Source organism: Poecilia formosa, unplaced genomic scaffold, assembly GCF_000485575.1.
Source record: "Poecilia formosa unplaced genomic scaffold, Poecilia_formosa-5.1.2 Scaffold19, whole genome shotgun sequence".
Classification (NCBI taxonomy): domain Eukaryota; kingdom Metazoa; phylum Chordata; class Actinopteri; order Cyprinodontiformes; family Poeciliidae; genus Poecilia; species Poecilia formosa.
In genome coordinates, this window is record NW_006799958.1 from 3,174,766 (window position 1) to 3,191,698 (window position 16,933).

General features: G+C 41.8%; 1 protein-coding gene across 1 annotated transcript in view; it reads left to right on the forward strand.

Annotated features, from left to right (window-relative positions):
• slc49a4 (solute carrier family 49 member 4) overlaps positions 1-16,933 on the forward strand; it is a 56,724-nt gene that overhangs the window by 14,674 nt on the left and 25,117 nt on the right. Inside the window, exons 3-6 of the mRNA XM_007547271.2 lie at positions 1,097-1,359; positions 4,196-4,325; positions 8,659-8,767; positions 13,369-13,436. Coding sequence (XP_007547333.1) covers positions 1,097-1,359; positions 4,196-4,325; positions 8,659-8,767; positions 13,369-13,436 — 570 coding nt within the window. The remainder of the gene's footprint in view (positions 1-1,096; positions 1,360-4,195; positions 4,326-8,658; positions 8,768-13,368; positions 13,437-16,933) is intronic.

The window sequence follows — 16,933 nt, forward strand, 5'->3', positions numbered from 1 at the left end:
AATTTCACACTTAGCGTGCCTTGGTGGTGGGGGGGGGGGAATCCTATAAATATTAAAGAAAAATAAATATTTTAGCAGAATAGCTGGAGACAGAATTATTACTGCTCCTGCCATTTCCTTTGAAATAAAAGTAGCTAAAGATTGTTTCAGTTTCTGCTTAACTTTTCTTTCAGATTTGTTTCTAGAAATGTCTCATTGGTATTTTGTGGCTCTTCTGTCTTGAACCTAAAAAGATGAGCTGCTTTTGTGCTTCCTCAGAAAGTAGTCTTTCACAACTGTGAGTTTACAATAACTATGTCTAAAATCTACGTTATTTTGAAAACACTAATTGAGGACAAACTTGTTGTAAAGGTCTTGTTGTTGTATGCCCAAAAGCTTAAAATTTTAAGAACATATCTCTCCTTCTCACCCTCTAAGACTCAAAAACGGTTTTGTGAGTCTCTTCCAAAGGCTCTCCTCGATAGAATGAGACTATGTATGGCATCATAAGTTCTTTTTAATACCAAGACATTTCAACTTTAACAAAGCTGAAGAAAAGAGAGCAGGCTAGAAACCGTGGCCAATCCAGAGGGACGGTGCAAAGAGGACTGGTGAGAGATCCTCTTTACTGCTCAGACGTTACAAACTGTTCTGCTAATGGCCGTCCTGTTGACAAAAGACAGTTCCAAGGGTGATGCAACTGTGCTTTTGTTAAAAATAACTGTTGTTTCTTATTGTAGGATTTCTGCTTTTAAATAAATCTTTTCAAACAGGTAGTTGGATTTCTTTGAAAATGACCGAATGTGTGCAATACTGTAATCACACAGGACTGTTTGGATGCAATGTCTGGTTGCCTCTAAACTCTGCTTGTCGATAATATATTTGACGTTTAGGACAGACTCTTACTGACTGGATGGATGTTTTTGGTGCCTCTGCTGCTAAAGCTCAAAAAGTGAGGACATTTTGATCAAAGACAAGAGTCAGAAGAGTTTTATTTAAACATAATTGATGTCATCATTGGAATATTCATCAAAAGCGAAGCAATTATATGTTTTCTTGATATAGCGTGGCCCAAATGCATGTTTGAAATCACCATATTTGACCTTTTCTGTTGCAGGTTAATACATGGAGGCCAGTTTCTGAACGGTCTGGCCGGGCCAACCATAATGAGCGCCGGGCCGTACCTCTCCACCACGTGGTTCGCCCCCGACCAGAGAGCAACGGCGACAGCCGTGGCCTCTCTGTTCTCCTACCTGGGAGGCGCCGCGTCGTTCATAGTGGGACCTCTCATCGTTCCAGCTCCCAACAACTCCCAGACGGGCGCCGCGCCGCCGTCCACCGCCTTCATCCGGAACAGAATCCAGCTGGTTTTGTATGCAGGTACGGGGTGGAGAGCAAGAAGCTCGGGAAGGCACGCACGATCGATGGCACATTATTTCGACATCGTGTCTGCGCCGTCAGGGGACAGAAATACAATCAGGCAACAGGGTTTCAAGAATCTTACACAAACGCCAAGAGCTCCAGCTATAATCCTCATAACTGTGCCTCTGAAAAATAGCTTGCTGGGACTGTTATGCTTAACTGATTCAGAAAATTAAAAGCATGATGAAAAGAGAAACAAGCATGCTGTAATAGACTGTAGCAGCGGCTTTGTTTAATCTAAGTTAGTGTTATTAATTTTTGAAGGACACAGCAGACATAATTTATCAATTGGAAGTTCTTGAAGGTCATGAAAAGGAAAGAAAGATTTCCTACTTGAGGCCCAACAGGGAAATATTCGTAGTTCACTCCTATGGAAGAGTGAAAAGAAACTGTAAGAAGTCCCATCTGTAATATGTCTGTAGCTACGTAGGGAGCAAAACAAACATGTGGATGAAAGGCTAATTGATGAGACGAGATCAGTATTGGACGTTTGGCCAACCAAAAAAAAAAAACTGACCGCTGCACATCGTCCCAAACAAGAGACTGTCGATCAGGCTTCAGTGTCAAAGTCGAGCTGCAGTTTCACCCAGAGAGGGCAGAGCAGGAAAATGTGACCCCATTCCCAAGGTTTTCATGGGAGTCTGAGCCCCTCAATCTTTTCTCCCAGAGAAAAAATTTGATTTGTGCCACTTCATATGTGATGCTAAACTGGATGCGTATTGGATTGTTTTCAAAGCGTCTGCAGTCAGAACAGCCAAATCGCATTTAGTCCAACTTTTACGTCATTGACATGCGTCATAAATCTGCACCAGAAGAAACCAGATGTGGCGAGTCCATTCCAGTAATAAAACTCTGAACGACGATGAAGTGCATCGTGTCACAGTCCCACCACTCTGGCCTCTGACTCCACATCCAAACAGACTAAAGGCCATTGCTATTAGTTGTGCTTTTCTGTTTATTAGCGTCCGTCGTCTCGTGTGAGAGTGCTGTTGACTCCTATTGCTGTAAAATTGATCTATAGATGGCAGCATCCATCATTACCTCCGTAAACGATGCCCTCCTGGAAACGTCTACGTTCTCCTGTGAATGTGGGTCACTTTGGGGTCGTAAATCGTTCACACACAGAAGTCATACTGCGATCGCGCCTTTGGTAAATATGAGCGAAATCAAAGTTTTGCAAAAAATTGGAATTGAGCATCAAGATCTGCTGTGTGAACGTAGCATTTGACTTGTGCTTTATAGACAAGAGGCTTGACTGAAATAGCTTGTCTGACACTCGACGGTCTTTCCCTGGTGTGATCAGTCGTAAAAGCAAGTAGCAGACTGGAGCTCTGACAGACGACGCTTATATTTTCCTACAAAAGGGTGCGCTTGATTTATTAGCCGGTGACATTCACGGACTTAATGGTTTATAGCGAAATGTTTATGTTTGATGCAGAGTAATGATAAGTCTGAAGTCTCTCCAGCTGAACTCTGTTAAATGACTCCAGGTCATTTTGAGACAAACAAAACTTACATCTTATTCTGTCACTCTTCAGCTTGCACTTTAATTCACTTGTGACTTATCAGAATAAAAGTTGATCTTAGTTGTTGAACAATGCAGTCAAGATCATTCTATTCAGAATTTTCAAGTTTCCTGTCTAAGGAAAGTTTTAGTTGAAAGTTGAAGTTGGAAGAACAGCAAAAAATGCTAATTGGAGAGAAGGTAAACATTGTAGCAGAGCGAGGAGAGGAGTTCAGTTTTCCTCCAGCGGCCTCAGCCTGTAGCAACAAAACTCCAGAGACGACTCAGGATGACCTTGGCTGCTTTAGCTGTAAGGAAAGTTTCAAGCCTGGTGTTAAAGGTTCAAAAGCTGCTCATGACTTTGTCACTGGAACTTGTGGAAAAAGGACTTGTTAGCTGGGGGTGCGCCAGAAAGTTGACCCGGATACTTAAATGAGAAGCAGGAGTTTTTATTTGTTTAAAAAAATAAAATAAGTAATGCATCCATGTTTTTTCCCCTCGCTCCAGGTTTATATTACTTTGTGTTGGGCTATCACCACAGGTGTCTGATATTGCAGCTTTGAATATTGAACCGACTCAGCATCAGCACCAACTATGCTTCCTTTTATTACGTATTTTGTAGCGTGGCATGTTAGAAAAGCCTAGTTACTCAAACAGAAAACGATAGTCAATAACAGTATGTATAAACTGATCGATTACTATTAACCAGTTGGTCTGTGTGTAGGATACAGGCACTGCTGAACAGAAATGCGGGCCGGACTAAATGCTGAGGTTTTAGTTGCAGGTCAATATGATCCAATACTTTTTTTGGGGGTTGATATTGGACCGTTCTCTGATGTCAATATTATATCGGTACAACCTTAGCTATCACCTAAAAGCCCAACAAAGTAAGTAGATGTTAGAATGATACAAACTTCAAAGTGTGAGACTGCTCTTCCTTTCCGCTGTCAAAAAAATTAGAATAAAACAACAACTTACATTTCACCCTTTCCTCCACGTTGCGGTGACAGAAAAATAACATGGCAGTGCATTTTTTCCGTCATTCTTGATCCCAAAAGCGTAAACCGGATTACGTCCCCAAGAGAAGCGGGTTGTAGTGTCAACCAGACAGCATTGTCAGACACTTTCATTTCACTGTCATGCCTTCTAGTCTACACTTTTATCTCAGTGAAGGGTCTTCAGAGATGTCATGTTGACCTTTTTTATAAAAAAAATTAAAAAAAGAGTCACATTGTTGAGTGTTTTACTGTATCTGTGAAACTAACTCTCAGCGTCTCTGTGCTGTGGCAGAGTTGGCGGCGATCGGGCTGTTTTTTGTAGCCGTGCTGCTCTACTTCCCGTCGCGCCCGCCCGTGCCCCCCAGTGTGGCCGCGGCCAGCCAGAGGCTCAGCTACAGGAGCAGCATCTGTAGACTCCTCAGGTAAAAACTCCTCATGCTCAGACAGCAAACACAGACCTGCCCACACCTCGTCTGCAACATCTCCTTACCCTGTGCCTGTGATTGTTGAGATCCATTTCCACAGAAAACTGCTTTTCCACTGCTGTATTGTTTCATGGCCTCATTTCAGTCAGGGGTCGGTGGGTGATGCTTGGGTGAAGCTTCAAAGTTTTGTCTGGCTTCTCACTTGCAGATGCCAGAGGCTCCTAAAAGGAGCCAGTCCGGCAATGGATGGCGGCCATTGTTACCAAATCAAAGCAGTCGTCGGAGAACCTCGCCTGCCCTCCCTCTAGATTCTTAACGGATGATAAAGTAGTTGCTGTTTTCATATAAGCATTACTCCCAAGAGACGCGTCTAATGTTTAGACAGAGATGGTCTATTAAGACAAGGCCCTGGAAGTCAGTGGCATCTATTTGTTGTTTGTCTATTTCCACCCACAAGAGACTCAAAGAGGAGGTAAAATTGAATCACACTTTATTATAATCCTCTGCACCCCCCCTTCCTACCCTCACCCCTCTCCCGTTTCTTCACACCATCACACTTTCCATCAAGGCCAAGTTTATCCCCCTGGGCCACCAGGAAGCAGCAGCGCCTGAGAATCGGTGCTCGGCTTGTTAAGGAATGACGCCCGCAGCAGTGGCCGGGGAATAAAGGCTGGAGAGGGAAGAAGACAAGCCGGGCCACAGCAGTCGGGGAGTTGGCTTAACTTTTCTTGGCTGCATTTGTTCTCCTTGAGTAAGAAATCACTCCACTGTGGCGCCTGGATTTGTGACCAGCTCAGAGAGGCTCAGCGCCCCCCTCCCCACCGTAGGCGTTGCTGTTGATAGATGACAGAGACCAAGCAGATAGAAACCCAGGGGGATGGTTCTGGACAGAGATGTACACGTTTATATGAGGTTACGAATGGGAACTCGAGGTTCTGCTGCAGTCATGATGGGTGGCCTGCCCATTCTGATTCTAGCTGATAACTCTTTTATTTGTTTTTGTTTTTTTTGCAACTGGCATCGTCAGTCGGCAAATGGATTAGTGCATCCATAATTTCTACCTCTTACATGTTTTCATGTTTTGCTTCAGTCTATATTGGACATTTTGTAATTAAACAACAACAACAACAAAAAAAAACCGTAATGAAAAGGAATAGCCAAGATTTTTCTGCTGCTAAAATTGACTCTAAAAGTTGGTCATTCGTTTGTATTTCGGCCGCTTTTTCACTAAATCTAAACACAATGTGACAGAATCTAAATCTTTAGCTGTTCTTGTGTAGCTGAAGCTCAGTCAGATTGGATTGAGGCTTTTTATGAAGGTGTCTCTACTCGTTTGGTACATGTGGGGGAATTCCTGCCCATTCGTCTGTGCAAAATAGCGAAAGCTCACTGAGATTGGATTCATTTTTTCATCTAACATTTATTTTACCAGGATAGAAACTTGGTGAGATTAAACATCTTATTTGTTTTGCACGTGCGTTGAAGAAGAATATTTTTGGTCCAGCTTCATTTGTTGCACGCCTTGAGAAAACTTTCTATTGGAGTTTTATATGGTTTCCTTTCAATAATTTCTTTCTGTTTGCCACTTTTCCATAACATGAACTCTTTAGAGAGCACAACCTCTGCTGGTTTGAGATCTATGTCGAACTCCTCTTAGGTGGTTGATCCTGCACTTGTGCACGTTTGCATTTTAAGTCTATTTTCAGCCGGTCGAAAAGTTGGACATAAACAACTGTTAATTCACGATGAATATTTTTCTTGGCCAGCCGTGGCGGGAGAGCTATCCAACAGCTGGAGGTACCGATGTTTGAATCTTGAAATGAAAAAAATGTAGGAGTGCACATAGTAACTTTGAAGGCAGGTGCTGCACAGCAGATCACTTAGTATTCCTGACACCTTCCCACTGATGTATCTGCTCATCCATTTAGCCTGTCAAGATCTAAGCACACGCTAATGATCTTCAGCTTGACGAGAGCTTCCAGTCGCTCACATCTGCTTCCACAGCAGCCGCCTAATTAAAACCCTGGTTGTGTCTTTGCATTGTGTGCGTGCGTGTGTGTGTGTGTGTGTGCGTGTGTGTGTGTGTGTGTGTGTGTGTGTGTGTGTGTGTTCCCCCCACCCCCTCTCCATTTTTGCCTCTGGGAGATCAAACTCCACAGACCAAATAAAAAGCACGAGTATTGATCATCCCTCCTTTCCGGTCAGACACTCTTTAGCTTTGAAAGTTGACATCTTGATGCATTTGTCTCCAACTTGCTGGGCCAAGGACAAATGGCACTTAGCTGATGACACCCTCTTTTTGAGACCTCCTTGGAGACTCCTGCAGAGGTATTTCATCACTGCCAAAAACTGGAAAGTTAAAGCATACCTAGCATGTGCCCGCTTTCCTTTGGATGTCTATATAAGGTCATGTATAAAGATAAAGGTGCTTGGGTATTGATTTCCCGCTGTTGTGGCAAGGTTAATGAAAAGGGTGCTCAGGAAGAAAAAAAAGCCCACAGAGTGCTCCATCAGAGGGCTTTTATGATTGTCCCGCCACGCTGCCACCAAGGCCAAGGAGCCTCGTGTTGCTCAGAATCTGCAGCAGGGAGAGAGCCGGAGTTTTCCGCTCGCTATTTTGAAGTGAAACAACATGCGAGGTCCAACGCTGAAAGAAAAAGGGTGTGCACATTTTCCCCCAAAAAAGCCCGCTTTGTTCTCTGCTCAACATTTAAGCCACAGAGTCTTCCTTCTGCTAAGTACAGTTCAATAAATATTCGACTTGGTATGTGAAACAAAACAAAAAAGGAAAAACTCTTCGAGTCTGCCGCCTGCTCTGCTACGGCCCTGCCTCATTTGTCAGCCGCTTAGTGTCTCTAATCGCATTGTTTGGGCCGAGTAGGTGGCTCTGATTTTTAAATTAGTTTGCCACCTCACTGGGTAAAGGTGATTAGATTAGATTTTTGTGTTCCTGGTGATTGTATTCAGGTGTCACATGAGTGGAGAGGTGTCACACGATCCGAAAGAGGAAAGTGAAGTGGGCACGCTTAAGCTATTAGGGAGCTGGTTTTGTTTTTCACCGACGGTAAACAGCAGAGTTTGTGTTAAATCCTGCAACGCGGCACCAGTAGACTATCATTGTGGCTGTTGTTGGGTAGTTTTATTTATTTTAATGAGACGGGAATAAGCCAAACCAAACCAGTCCAGTTCGTTTCTCTGGAAGGTCTTTATAATTGACCATGACGGTCAAATTACGATCGATTGATAAAATGACGACAATTTGATAAAAACATGCAAGATAAAATAGTAAAATGTTGATCGTGACGTAATTTATAAACAAAATTAAAGGGTGAAAGATCCACTGGCACTGCCATTTGATCAATTTTCCTGTTTCCTTAGAGACAATCATTTGTTTTGTTTCAATAATGTCAAGTTCTTACGGTATGAAAACATCTAGTAAAAATACCAACAATTTAAGGTAATATTGGCAGAAATATTTGAATAAAGGTGATCAGGCTAAACACTAAGAAAAACAAAGATTGTTCCTCCTTATATTAGAATTACAGTCATTTTATATGTAGCATTTATTTAATATTTGAATTTAAAGCATACATACACATATAGGACATTGAGTAAAGAATTGTATTTAAGTTAAATTTAGCAGGTGTTTTAAGGTGTGTGTCGCGGCAAATGTTGTGCTTTCTCCCCCTGCTCCTATATTAGCTGGACAGGCTGTTTGTAATTTTACAGCAACGTTACCTTCATAAGAATAATGGCTACAACTTCTTTAGTATTGAAATCATTAGTTAGTGTTTTTAGCTGGGAGACATGTTGTCCTTTCTTTAAAGTAAAATAATTAGTATGCTAATTGGAAATTGCGAAGCAACAGGTGGGGGAGGGACCATCCTGTGTGACTCTGAGCTCCATGTGGTTGTAGTTTTCCAGTTCCTTCAGCTGAAATACGTTGAAAATATTTAATTGAAATGCGTTGAAACAAAAATAAAGGTTTGACAGAAAAAACAAAAAAATTAAACTGTGACTTAATAAAAATGTTTGTTGATACAGTTAACCATTACATACATAGAGCCTGCTATTGTTGATCACTTTCCTTAATAGACAAGCATTTAATAATGTAAAACTTTCAATTTTACATTTTTTTAACCAATACTTTTATGAGATACAACTAGAGCTGCAGCTCATTGACTCTTTGGAGAGACAGATTTATTTTTTTATGTCCTGAATGGTTAAATACTTTTAGACACTGCAAATGAAATCAGTAATAAAATGTGAATTTCCAGGGACTGTGAGCTCTCTGTGTTCAGGCTTGACTCGTTTCCTTTCTCGCCTGCAGTAACTTCCGTTTCCTGATGATTGCGTTGGCCTACGCCGTCTCTACTGGAGTGATCGGCGGCTGGTCTGGAGTCCTGGACATGGTTCTGACTCCAGCCAACGTCAGCCAGGTAAGATCCAAATTATTACTTCTAAGTCTGAGCACAAAAAACGTGTTGAATTTAAACAGACGGTGATTTTCAGATTGATTTCTGAGCCAAAGTGCACCATTTTTCATGTTTTTTTAAAATGTCAATTATTAAAAAAATAAATAAATTAATAGCAGGGAACTTTTCCGCAGTTCCACTGCGTGTCCTTGTCTTAATGTTATTCCTGCTGGGTTATTTGTTCACATTTCTCGTACCTGTCAGATTTTCGTCTTTGCTTTCCTGACGCTGCCAGAGTTTTGGACGCGTTCAGTTAGGGGACGGTTTGTTGTGGAGCTCGGAGGAAAACACTCTGCATGATTTGTACCTGCCTGCCTTCCACCCATGTCAAAACAAGCATTATTCTGAGGTTCTCATCAGACAGGTGCTGCTTGTGGGGAAATTACACACAGGAGAGCAGAGGATGAGACGCTTCTTGTCACACCTCTGCGTTGTGCCTCTCTCTCTCGGGAAGCCGCAGAGAAGGATACAAGTTCGTTCCCTAGATTTAATTTCCCCTCAATCTTTTCATCGGTGCTCGTTAACGTCAGTGCTTTGCGTGAACTTTATTGCTGGAATCTGTGCTTGTATTTCATTAAGGACAAACGAGGGAGCAGAAGGGCGGAGGTTGCTGAAGTGAAAGGACAGGTATTGCAGTCAGGGGAAAGAAAAAACCAACAAGCTGAAATGTTTGTTTAGTGACAGTTTGGGGGTGTCTGAATGAATAAAAGATCATATTTAGACATCTTGTGCGAAGCCCAATGTGGGCTTACGTATTCCAACGACATTTCATCCTGTCTGTCTGTCTGTCTGTCAGTGAAAGCTTTAGAGGTGTTCAGATCCACAAACTATGCAGATAAATGCTCATCACATAGACATCCTGTGAAACGGTACAGGCATCATGTCTGTCACCCTTCGTATTTTTAAGTAACATTTATTTATGCTGCACTTCTAACATAGACGACTTTTCCTTGCTTGTGCCCACAGAAAAATCAGTGTCATATTAAGCATAAATATAAGAATAAGATGTTTTGCTGCTGTAGGAATAATTATTGCTTTTCAGTTTGAAATAAAAGTATTTAGACTGTGTCACACATTTCTTGTGTAAATGCGATAATAGGGCTAAACTGTTTTGCTCTCATACCAGTCCGTGAATCTTGCACACACTCCACACTAACAGGTGTGTGTGTCTTTGTCTCTTTGGCCATTGGAGCCAGTGGCAGGCAGAGCTGCTGTGGTTCCTGATGCTCTGCTCTCCTCCACCTCTCACTACTGTTGAAATCCACATTACAGGCGTCAGTAATACTTTATACTCCACCTGCATTTGATTAGGCAGCTTTCCTTGAAGTACGTCCATTAGTTATTTAATCAATCTTTTTCACAATTTAACACCAGATAACACGGGAGCTGCTGCTGCTGCTGCTGGATGTTTCTCTATGTGTATATTTTGATTGTTTCTAAAAATAAAAATAAATAAATAAATAAAACAGGCCGGATCATTTTGTGCAAAATCTCCTGTAGATGTAAAACACACGTCCCGACTTCGAGGCCGGAGAGAAATGGTGACAAAGTAGCTCTGGTCTCTCTGCTGTCATCTTGAGATGTAAGATCCCACTAAATGACCTGGAAATGCAACCAAACAGATTAACAAGTTGCATAAATTGATTCTGCAAGCGATAAGCACAGGAGCAAAGGCAAAAAATAAAAAATAAATAAATAAAAAGTCTAGCGGCTGGTGGATGGTACACCAAGAGGGATGTGAGAACCCTGAAAATTAATAACAAGCAAGTTTTTTGTTGTTTTGGTCTCATAAGTACCTGCTGTCTTACACGAACAAGAGCAAGATTTTCAGACGGAGCTAAGGTGTTTGGAGAGTATACTAGTCTCTCAACGAGCGTTGTTTTTCACAAATCGTGTAGCCATTAATTAAAGAAGTGCTTCTTTTTTTCTTCACCCATCAGCTTATTCCCTGCAGCTACACTGACGATGCCTCACCTTGCCAAATCTAATCATTTTTAGCCAGGTTTTGCAGGTAATGAACATACAGTGAACACCTGATATTCATGGGATTTAGGGGCCACAACAAATACTTGAGGCCCCTTTATAACTGCGTGTTTTAATGGCTCAAACACCAAATATGCCTTATTGTGTCAATACTCGCAGTAGACTCTACCACTGATGGTTCAGATGCCAGATTTAGACCTGATCTTCCCCTTCTGACATCTCAAGTACGCTCTGATGACCATGACTGCTCTAAAGATATTCCTGCTGTGTGTAAGAGTGATCTAGGCGGCTCAAAAGAACATGTGACGTGTAGCCAATCAGAAAGCGGTGTGATGGAAACGCCTCTCTTCAAAATACAAGATAAAAACACAAAACGTTCTGCCATGGCATGCCAAAAAGGTCCGATGGACTTTGGAGACGTCCTTTTGTATTGTCTTTTCTCTTGATAAAAACGGTTAACAAGCTGTCCCCGTTGCTTCTTCTTCGTCGGCCATGTTTATTTGAACGTTCATGAGTGAAATCTGTTTATTGTCATTATTATACTCGGCGTGGGACTAAACCTGTTTTACCGATGATATTTCTATCGTCATATGTGAGGTGTCTCGGGTTTTGAACATCACCAGACCATTTTAAAATCTTGCTGCGTGAACCAGGCGTCGCCTCTCGGCACAAAGGACAATGAATGGCGCTTCCTGATTGGCTGCTTTGCAAACGCCAGCCAATAGCCTTTCAAGCAGCTTTGCGATTCCTAAGCTGGATTTTCTTTTGAATATTTTTGACATCTTCCATGGATAAAATCCCCAAATGGGCAAAGTTTTCACACATAATTTGGAGTTGCATTGCACAAAAAAAAAAAAAAAATAAAAATAAAAAAATCCATGAAATGGTTTGGGGTCTACTACTATCATCATAGGACGTAGATATGCAAGGTGTGTTTATAAGACTGTACTTAAATGGGCTTAGCCACAATTTTCTCTTTCAAAGTGGTAAAAGCCCTCATTAAAGCACAAAATAATGTGTAAAGTGACGATGATTGCTCGCGTATTAGAATACTGAAGGTTTATTTTTTTAAAAGCATTTGCGGGATCTGTGTATGAGGAAACCTGTCGACGGGCCCATTGAGCGCCGAACTTCCCGTCACCATAACGACGACGTTTCAGGAAACAGGTGCTCCACTTTGCTCATCAGTCATCTGCTTTCACCGCTTTAGTGGATATGCATTTTTAATTCGAGCACACAGAACTCTGATCCAATGTGTCTGAGCTCCTTTTAGTTTAATTACCTCATTTTGTTTCCCCTCGGAATCGATCTCCAAACCGTTTTCCAAGGTGCAATTCGACCAGAGCGCAGAAGCTGCCTTTTTCTTTTTTGCGAGTTCAACGTGTGGCTTTTCAAGATTACATAAAGCCGTTAGGAGAACGAAACAGAGCTGGTAGTCATATTTGTTTAGACTTTTGGTTTGAGTGGATTATTGAGAGAGTGAATTAAAGACAACAAACATGAAAACCGGTGTAAAGCCTGGAGCCTTGGATTTACCTTTTTACAGGAGCAGTCGTCTGAAGCTTATTAACACACTTTAAATATAGCAGAGATGATTAGGCTTCAAATCTGCCCTTTCTAAGGCTTCCAAGGCACTAAGAATACCGCGGTTAATTAACTCTACATCCGCTCATGGTGCACCATAATTCAGATTTAGGAAGTGGAATGTCTTAGGAGCCTATTTATGTTTCGCTTCCTCAATGAGGGCAAATTTAAAAAAGAATAAATAAATCTTTCCATTGTGCTCCACAAGCTTGCATTGACAAATATTGGGTAATCATTGAACCCAAATGTTCGGTTATAATCCTCCTGATTAAAATGTTTCTTTTTGGATCTTTGCTACTCGTCTGAGTTGGAAGACGCGGTTACGTTTTGAGAAATCCGAAGGACACGACACAGGAAGTCATTTACATCAAGCATTGATAGCATTCAGGCATTCATCACTCACTACGCCAAAACGCATTTTATGTTCCATAACTTTGGCAGTCCACTTTTATTTATTGTTGCCTTCGGTGACACGTGGGCGCCGAGGATGATTAAGCAAAAAGCGCCGGATCCTTCGCTTTGACTCGCTTCCCTCGCTGTGTTGTCCTCCATCTGGTCGGAATTGGTGAAAAGTGAGTTATTGCCCCGGGGAGGCTAAGCGGTGCCGCTGGCACTTGCTTGTTTTCATCTGGGTGCCTCGCCCTGATTGGTTGTGTGTTTGTGTGTAGGTTTGCAACACATGCAGCATTTTACCTGCCATTGATTCTCCGACAGTCCCCTGGCCATAACATCCTGTCTCCTGACTTTGAGCAAATGTTCCAGCGCTGGCTTCCATTCCTCTAAATAGAAGCGGGACAACAATCCTTTATACACACACACACACACACACACACACACGCGCAATACTGTCAGACTAGGCAATTTAGCTGACATGGTGACTGAAAGGTCTCAGTAGGCTTCAAACACTTAGTGCTCGCTCTCTGTCTTGCTCTGTCCTCCCTCTCTTACCTTCTCTTTTAACCCACTGTTCAATTTCTTCTTTTTTTTTTTGCTTGCAGGTGGATGCAGGCTGGATTGGTTTCTGGTCTATTGTTGGCGGATGTGTGTTTGGAATAGCAATGGCCAGGTAAGTCAAATACTCCTGCGTTTACTGTACATCACACCAATTTAGCCTGTAAAGCTGCACAATCAGGTCCAGACTTCTGAGACTTAAGACTATGACTAGAGTGATGGACGCTCTAATTTTCACCAAGCAAACTGCTACTCTTCTCTATTAACACTTTAAATTATAATTAAGTGGAAGGAAAAGGTTTTCGAGGCTTTTGTTGATTTTAAATTTGTAATCTGTCACATAAGTCTCTTTACACATCTGGAAACTGGTATTTGTGCCAATGTGTCTCGCAGAAACAGTTCAACATCTTTCTGATTTTACCAAGAGCATCAGTGAACTCTACCACAGATTCGCCACCAGATGGACCAAACCAGTCCATCAGTGTTGTTGTCCTACTGTCCTTGTTGTCATCTGACTGGATCATCTTCTTCTGAATGTTTGCTGTCTCCACTACATGACTTGTAGCAACCTGCAAATTTGACTTCTGCTGCCTTTTTTTAAACAAAAACTTCCTTCTTGTAATTCTTCCCGTATGATCAGACTTGTGGAGTGGTAGCTTCATCAAAAGATTCTCCAGTCTGAGCCATCGAGCCCCACAGCTCTCTTAGAGTTACAACAGACAACAACAAGGGGAAGCAGCACCACAGTAAACGATGTAGTAGGTATGCCGGGCCAATCGGTGGCGCTGTAACGCTGGCAGAGAACGACACAAAAAAAACCCAGCAAACGGCTCCATTTTTGTTACTTGCGAGAATGAGGCGCCTGCAGGACAGGGACTTTGTCGTTTTAAAGAGGAACACAAGGGCAGCATTTTGAAATGTATCCACTCTGAAACCCGGTTTCAAAAATAATCATTTATGGTCTTGAAAAACACAGAATCTGTACAGGCAAAACCTAAATGCCAAAAAACTTTTGCGGATACACCTGAAATTGCCTTTCAGGTGTATCCTGAAAGGCAATTACGTTTGATTAATTTATGCTTTAAATTATAATTAGTTAATTTCTGAAGTCAGTAGTTAGATATTTTATTTTATTGTATTTATTGCAAAAAGAAAAGGTCTGCACTTCTCTGTGTTGGTCTGTCACATAAAATACGCCTTTGTAACATGCGATTGTGAAAGAAATGTGTCCGAATACTTTTGCAAGGCACTATATGCACATCCTTCTCATCTACACTACAAGACTTTAACACCAAGTGTCAAATGAACGCGGTCTGCAAAAGCAATCCTCTGCAGACTCGAGAGACGACCGGCCTCTCGCGTATCTGATTTTTAAATGGCAGTTCAGTTTGTTTATTAAGCTAATACAAGCCAGCTCAGTAGAAACTTGATGGAGCCACTGAGGCATTAAATTAGAAAATAAGCATTCACTGTAACACCTCATTAACAGCTGCACTCCTTATTCGCAGCTCGGTTGCACACACATTCTGTGTCTAATCCTCAATGTCGTGCTGTGTCAGTTATTCAGAAGAAAAGGTCGTCTACAACGAAAAGAGGATGCAGGCTTATTCCCTCTCTGAAAGATGCACTTTGTACGCACAAGGAAAGTCACCAGTTACAGTTGGTGAACTGTAAAGAACCCAGTTGTTTCAGATCAGGCCTCGCTAAGCTGGGGATTGAGGTTTGGTGTCAATTTTCTCTAAAATGTAAAGGAGGCCATCCAAATGTGAAAACGGTAGCGACAGAAATGGACGGCAACAAAGTGGATTTCAATTTAGGAGGCAAGATGAGATGGCAAACATACAAATTTATCTTTCAAAACATCTGCGAGTCTAACATATATGACAGCTGACACACTGTCAAAACAGTACGGAAGTACAAAAGCTGGTTGTCAGCGAGGCGTCATCTGAAGACATATTCAAGACATGTTCATGTTCTTTGCCAGAGCCTCGGCTGTCACTGCGCTGCCTAACCAGTGAGACGAGCCACTTCTCTCCCCGCACTTTAGCAGCATTATTTATAACATCAGTTGCAAGCGATAAGGCCCACGTGAAGAACAGTGGAGCGTCCACTTGAACTTAACAAAGAGGATCTGTCTCTTTTGTTTCCCCCCTCGTGTCGTCTGCTCTCTTTTTTTAATACGAGCCCAGTGACAAAAGAGAGAGTGGAATTGATGCTGATGCAAGTACCACTTCCCCCTCCGCTGATGGATAGAGAGCCACGCGGCGAAGACAAAGCGTGGAGTCTGCAAAAGACGAAAGTGGGGATGGGGGGGGGATCTTGTTCATGCTCTGATGGATGCGGGCCGACAGCCAATCGTCGCTTCCGGGCAGTTCTGGTGTTTTCTTTAGGTCATAATCAGGGAAATGAGCCCGTAGCCCCCCCTCTCCCCCCCGATTTTAATCAATATGGCCGTTTGCAGCACGAGATGAAAGCATTTGTAAACAAAACTGATAAATTGTGGTGTAGATTATGCATTCTGAGAGTCAGGGGAGGGAATAATTACTCTCTCTCGTTGGAGCGGTAGTTTATACCTCAAATGAATTTTGGCTTTGGCAATTACCCCGTCGCTTCTTTCGCTGGAAAAATGTATTGAACGGGACTGGAAGGAGCTTCAGTACTAATGAGGTTTATTAAACTTCCAACAACTCAAATATATATATTTTTTACACTAGGCAATTTTTTTAAAATTCAATTTTAATTTGGATTTTTTTTTTGTCTTGCTGTATCATTCTGAAGAAAAATGAGAAAAGAGCATAAAAATTAGACTTTAAAGTAAGTTTATTCAGCTACATGTAGTGGGCAAAAGGTTTTTGCTGTGTAGTGCAACCCATCCACATGCAGCGACCATTTAACCACCATTTAATCACGTGGACTTATTACACGTGAAGCGAAAAAGGAAAGTGAAGTATGATTAAAGAGCTGAATTGCTGTTTTAGTATCTTTTTATCACAGAAGTCTGGTGTTCTCATTACCCATATCAGCGCTCACTGATCCTGTATTTAGAAATTAATCTGAGATGCGATTTGACAGCCCTTTGATTTTAAAACAGTTTTGCAAGAGCTGCTTTACATGAGATGAAACAAAAAGGAGCTAAACAGAATTTTAATTTCTTCACTGACTTCCTCTGTTCATCCTCTTGTATCTAAATACGAGCTTTGATTTATATTTGTTTAATGTCTGATCTTGTCTTCTTGCTACAATGAACGATCACTTAATTCCTTCCATTAAAATTGTGTTTTATGGTGTCTTGTGGTTTCAATGTAAGATATTTATACCCTGTAAAAGTTTAGAAGAAGTTCACAGCAGGGTTAGATTATAGAAAATATCCCAAACTTTGGAGATTTCATGCAACAGTCTGTAATCCGGTTTATCATAGAAAGATCATCGGCTATAGCGAAAGCCGTTAATCTGCTTTTAATCCCGGATTGCTTCAACCTCTTTGGGAACACAGAGCTTAGCGTTTACTTACAAATTGGCTCTTTCCGGTGGGCGCTCTCATGACGGCGTTTGTCAAACCGGCCGCAATCCGAGTCTTCGCGCCTGTCATGAAACGCACGCGGCAGAAAAACT